The sequence below is a fragment of the Lynx rufus genome, unplaced genomic scaffold (genome assembly GCF_022079265.1).
Source record: "Lynx rufus isolate CCGP_SWC_20201006 ecotype Redwood Valley unplaced genomic scaffold, mLynRuf1.p SCAF_9, whole genome shotgun sequence".
NCBI lineage: Eukaryota > Metazoa > Chordata > Mammalia > Carnivora > Felidae > Lynx > Lynx rufus.
In genome coordinates this window covers 58,679,292-58,685,291 of record NW_025814897.1, presented here as the reverse complement: position 1 = coordinate 58,685,291, position 6,000 = coordinate 58,679,292, and the positions used below count along the sequence as shown (strand labels likewise).

Sequence of the window (6,000 nt, the reverse complement as noted above, 5' to 3'; positions counted from 1 at the left end):
TGACCCTTAGAACCCCTGAAGCACAGAACTAAATTAGCCGGTCTTCAGGGGCCCCGTCATATGCCTTGAACTGGGGCTAGCAATAATCTGCAGGTCCAGAAGACTTGGTGAAGGGACAGCAAATTTGGCTAAGGCAAATTAGACATTTTGGGTAGAGACTGGGGAGGAGATAGGGGACTCAGATGTCCGAACTCAAGCCTCAGCCCTCGCCTCCTTTCACTGTGTGACCCCAGGCAAGTGTCTGCCCTCTCCGGACCCAAATGACCTCTATGAGACCTTCACATATTTTGCATGCCTGCCAAACACCAATTCTGTCTTCTGTCCTCACAGACCTTAAGCCACAGGCCAGGTTGCAGGAAGCAGCAAGGGGAAGTGCTATTTTGGGCCCATTATGGCCAAAGAGGAGTCCTGCCTGGCAAAGGCAAGTGAACAGGCATCCTAAGCTGGATCAGGGATAGATTGCAGGACTGAACTGAGGAGGTGGATATAGAGCAGGTATCAGGGACAAGTAGGGGCAGAGCCCAGATGCCAGGGTGTGGGGATGACACAGGGCAAACACTGAGGATGCAGGAGGAGAGGGAGCAGATAGGGGTTCTGAGCCTGGAAGGGGTTCTTCTTTCTAGAAGAAGCTAGTACCCCTGACAATGGGGTTTCAATAGATCCTCACAACACCCTGGGCTGGGGAGCTTGCTCTCAGAGAGGTAAAGTCACTTGCTTAAGTGACACAGTCTGGCAATGGCAGAACTGAGACTTGACCTCTTTCTGTGCGACACCAAAACCTAACCCCAGTGGGATTTCAGACCCATGTCAGGGTCTAGACCTAAATTCGGACTGAACCTAGCTCTCCGGCCCAGCAGCCTCAGCTGTTTCTGCCCCGCCCCAGGCTGAGCCCCACCCACCCTGGCCTCCTAGCCTCAGTTCCTCCTTAGACCTCCCCATGGAGCTAAGGCACAGACATAGGGGGCAGCCCGCCCTTAGAGGGGTAGGACTTGGCCAGTTGGGGATTAGCCAAGTGCAGAGCATTGAAATTTTTTAAAAAGATTTTTTTTTTAATTTTTAAGTAATTTCTATAACCAGTGTGGGGCTCCAGTTTACAACCCAGAGATCAAGAGTCGCATGTTCCACTGACTGAGCCAGCCAGGCACCCCTAGAGCACTGAAATTTAAGTCGGAGCCCCCAGCATTCCTCCTCCTTTGTATTTCCATGTTAAAATTCCAGTGCAGCCAGCAGAGGGCGCTACCACTTCTGGTCCGCAACCCAGAGACTGACATCTGCTCAGGTTCCTTGCAAACAACTGCATCCCATGCCTCTGATCCTTTGGGACAGGGTCCCCACTGCAGGCAGGGCCTCAGTGGGACATGGAGCTCATGACCGTGACTCTGGAGCACCATCGCAGCTCATCCTGGTTTACTGGAGCATGTGCTGTGCCACCTAAGATGAAGTGCTGGCTTTCTCTGGGCTCACTTCCTCAGCTGCACCATAACAGGTTCAAATGAGATGGTCTCTGAGGTCCCTAAGTGCAGGGATTGTAATGCTAAGATTTCACAGGTTCATGTGAGATGCCAGGAGTTTTAAAAGCCTGTGATTGTGAGAGTCCTTTGTTCTCAAGCCTGTGGCTGTCCAAGCTCTATAAAAAGCCTATCTAAATCTCTCCTGTGGCCTCCATAACTCTTTCTCTGTCTCCTCACTAGATGCTTCTAGATTCTTGAGCAGGGTCCCATCTGTAGCTCATTGTGGTTCAGGAGTCAGAGCTGGTAGTAAATAACAGTTAGGCTCCCTCATAACCTGAGGGTGCGGGGGTGGGATGTGTGTGGTCTGTGGCTCCAGGAGACCCAACTCCACGGAGATGCAACCTGAGAGCCCAAAGTTGCCAACCAGAGTCCCCAAAGCCACAAGAGAGACCACATCAGCCCCACCATTCCTGATCTTTCCTCCTGGCTCAGGTTGCTGCTGCCCACCCTTAGCACTCAGACAGGTGGGGCAGATCACCTCCTCCCACAGAGAACCGGAACAACCTTCAGGTAACAAGTTTGGCACCCAGATTTTCAGATGGGGAAACTGAGTCTGGGGAGGGATTTGACCAAAGCCTCACAGAGAGCCAGCAGTAGGTGTAGACCCTCTGTAAGATGTCTGATTAATAGCCTATGCTCCTTGACCAAAAAGCATATCCTCATGTAATCTATTAAGTGGCACGTGACATGCCACCATTTGAACTCCAGAACTTGGAACTCAGGTATAGAAGGTCCTCTTACAAAGAAAACATTTGCAGGAACAGAGGGCCTCTTGGGCTACTCTCATCGCCTCACCAGGTGCCAGCATGAATCCTCTCTGGGCTCCCCCCACCCCATGGGCTTGGATTTGAGATATTCGACCCTAGGACCACCCTTGCCTTAGCCCTGAGGGGTGTCCATTGAGATGTGAGGGGGGTGGGGCTATGATCCTGATATCAGTCACCTGGAGCTCTTCACCTACAACCTGGGCATGGCCCAGGGAAATGGAAACTCTTCCCCTCCCCCTCTCCCTCTGCAGGTGTCCAGTTCTCTGAGAATCTCCTGGACCCTGGGGACCTGACCTTCCCCACCCCCTCACCCTACAGCTCAGGTTCTAGGACTCAGTTTGTTTAGAATTCTCCACCTCTCCCCACAATCTATCCCCAATAGACTTATTTACCTTCCTTTACCTCTGTCATGGGCTGTGATTATCCCTTTCCCAGCCCGCCTCTGCCCCCAACATGAGGCCCTCCGTGCTGTGTGCATCTTCTCCCAGCCCTGCTGTCCTGGGAGGACTGCCTGGGATCCCCTCAATAGTACTGAGTGGGGGAAACTCTGACTGCTGAGCTGCTGCCTCCAGTCCTGGCCCACCATATTGCACAACTCCAGAGGGCACAATTCACAGAGCTGGGAATACAATGTGAATAGTGTCCTGGAGTCCCTAGTCCCTGCCTAACTGGGCACCCAGATAGCTGGCAATGGGAATTGGCAGGGTGGGGCAGCTGGTGGTAGGGAAGGGAGAACACTGTGTCATCTGTCCCGTTGGAAGGAGACACTATCTTGTCAGAGAGGGATGGGGTGGGGTAGGGTGGGGAATGGGGACAGGAAAGGTCTCTGGAGGAAGGCGCTTTGGGTTGCGCCCTGAAGCATGTGCAGGAGATCACATTACGTGTACCTCCATTACAGATTCACTTTCACTTGGACTTTCCTCAACAAGCGAGCACTTCCAGGGGCCGACCTGGGCCTCATCAACAAAGTGAGGTCGTTCTCCCTGGTTGCCAATTTCCAGGAGGAAAACAAGACCCAAGAAGGGGTGGCGGTGGTCCTGCCTGAACCGGCAATTGTGACAGGACCCGGGGTAGCATCCAAGTCTCCAGACTGTTGCATCGCGCAACCCCTTCTTTCTTGGTTTGGAGTCCAGGAGAGGTGCATCCAAGAAGCCTCTTCCCTCGCAGCCCCCTGCAGTTCCCGGGGGGCGCGAGAGATGGCGAAACAGAGCGGCGCGGCCCGAAGGGAGAACGCGAGGCCCTACGCGGCCTCAAGGGGGTGGGGACCTGGGGGCTCGAGCCCGGGCTCTGACGTAGGGGGCGGGGCCGGAGACCGTGACGCGCGGAGGCGGGGCTGCGCACCTTCCCGGCCCGGCCGGCGATTCATTCAAAAGGCGCGCAGCCTGCGCGGCCGCCGGTGCGCTCGCGGAGCCGGGCCCGGCCTGCCAGTCTGCCGAGGGGTTGAGCTGCTGAAGCTGCTGTGGGGCGGTCAGGTAAGGAGGGTGCGTGGGGCCTCAGCCCAGGGTCTGCCTCCCGCGGCCGGGGCCAGAGTGGTGCGGACCCGAGTGGCGCCCCCCTGCCTCCCCGAGTCTCTGAGGAAGTTTGCCGGGGCGGCGGATGCCGCAGCCCCGGCTCTGCGCACCCCCCTCCCCCGCGTCCTGTCCCGGCGTCTTCCGCGCTCAGGTCCCTGCCGCTCTCTGAGCCCCCTGCCCCAGGAGCTGCGCGTCCTCTAGCCGCGACTCCAGGCCCGGCCGTGCGCGGGGGCCAAGCAGCCGCGGGACTTGCAGTTTGAGGAGTCGGCGGGCCCCGGAGACGCCCCCGGCCTGGGAAACTTGGACCGAGACCAGGAACGGGTGCGGGACGGGACGGCTGCGGCGCGGGGCAGCCGGACGGGGGGGAGCTCTGAACGGTGTCAGCCCGTGACTGTGGGTGACACGGCGCGTGAGGCGGCCCAGCCCGGGAGAACGTGTGGCCGGGACACTGGGCAGTGACGCCGGGACCAAGCGGGAGACACAGAGGGGCTCTGTGTATCTCTGACAGGCCGAGTGAGTGCGTGTGATTGTGTGAGAGAGACCCCAGGTCCTTGCGGGTGACCGTGACCCCAGCTTACTGTGAGACCCCGGTCACTGGGGTCACTGAGAGTGTATGTGGCCTGGAACGAGACCAGGGCAGGGCCAGAGTGACTCCCTAATGTAAGTGTGAAACAGAGAGGAAGCCTAACTGATTTGGAGAACCAACCTCCAAATCACTGGGGCCGTAGTGTGCTCGTGGGGCCAAGTAGTGTGTGTGTGTGTGTGTGTGTGTGTCTCCAAGCCTCAGGAGAATGAGTAAGAGGCAGAAAGAGGAGGGACCTCAACCACCTGCCGTACAAAGAGGGAAGGGGAGGAGGGGAGGCCAGGGGCGGCTCCAGAGCTGTCCCTAAGAGGGTGCCTCTCAACATCTCAATTTAGTCAGCCGGGAGGACCCTGAGTGACTTACTCTGGCAGGGGGAGAGGAGGCCAAGGCTGGGTGACATCTGCTGAGATGACTGACACTTCTGGCAGCAGCTGAGGGGCGCTGAGGTAGCCTCAGGCTCCACCTCCCAAACACACTCACACACTGAGGTCCCAGATGCCTGGCAAAGCTTTGTCCCCAGTAACCTGTATTCTCACTGGGCCTATCTTCCTCTCAGACCCTGCCCCCATTGGGCCTCAGTCTCCCTTTCTGCACACTGAGGTGTTGGGCTGTGAATGGACTGTGAATCATCACTTTGGGATCCTCTATTGTTTTTGGGTCAACCGCCTATGTTCTCCCCTCCCTCCCTCCAGGCAGAAAGACTGCAGTGGGGGGTGGGGGCAGGTTGGCTGCTGGGCACACAATGGCCCAGGGGCTGCTGGCGACAGGGATGGAAGTACAGCTTCTCTGACAAAGCCCAGAATTCTGATCCATAGACATTGACCTCTGTGGCCCCGGTCTCCTTCATTTCCCTTTGTTGGGGGAGAGGGGGCATGGAGTTGTTCCCCACGAGTGGTCTCTGATCTGGAGAGCTGAAGCACCATCTGGGCTACCCTCTGAGGCCCCCACCCCCACAAGAGGGTCTGTTGGATCCATGCAGGGCAGAATGGAAATTGGGCTCTCTAGACCAGGAGGGGTGAGGAGGTATCTGCTAAAGGATCTGGAAGTTCTGTCCTGCTTTGAAAATGTTGATCGCATTCTGTGTTGGGGCTGAGGGCAGGGGGACAGTACCAGGTGCTATGCTGAACACTTTGTGGTGTACTCTTGTTGAATCCTCGCAGTGGTTCTGAGATAGGACTATTTTTCAGAGAAGGAAACTGAGGCTCAGAGAAGCAAAGTGACTTGGCCAAGGTCATGCTGAGTCCGGACACTGCCAGGACAGGAATTCAGGTCTTCTGCCTCTGAAACCCTGTGAGATGCTTGGAGAGGGCCACCTATCTTTCGAATATCTGTTCATGGCTTATGTAGGCTTTCCTCTCTCAAACCCGGACTGGCAAGCATGGCCTTGCCAGAGTGTGCCTTTATGAGTTCTGAGTGTAGTGTGTATTTGTACACGTGTCTGTGTGGGTGGGTAAGTTATGTGGTCTTCCTGTTCCTCCTCTTCCCTTCCCCCAGCTCTCACCCCTAGCGGGAGGTCACCAGAGAGGCCTGTCTCTTGCCTTTTAGAGTCTGCAACTGGCTTTGGGAGCATCCACACAGCTACAAAAAGTGTCAGGAGTCAGCAGCACAGCCCAGGCTCCAGGGGTGGC

At 56.7% G+C, this 6,000-nt stretch overlaps 1 protein-coding gene across 2 annotated transcripts in view; it reads left to right on the top strand.

The window, feature by feature from the left end:
• Nucleotides 1–3,474: 3,474 nt before the first annotated feature.
• The window catches only part of RELT (RELT TNF receptor), a 49,172-nt gene continuing 46,646 nt past the window's right edge, over nt 3,475–6,000 (top strand). For both annotated transcript variants that reach the window (XR_006960606.1, XM_047071195.1), the window contains exon 1: nt 3,475–3,750. Coding sequence is in view for 1 of the 2 variants with exons in the window: in XM_047071195.1 (XP_046927151.1) it covers nt 3,475–3,750 (276 nt within the window). In the remaining variant the exon portion in view is untranslated. The remainder of the gene's footprint in view (nt 3,751–6,000) is intronic.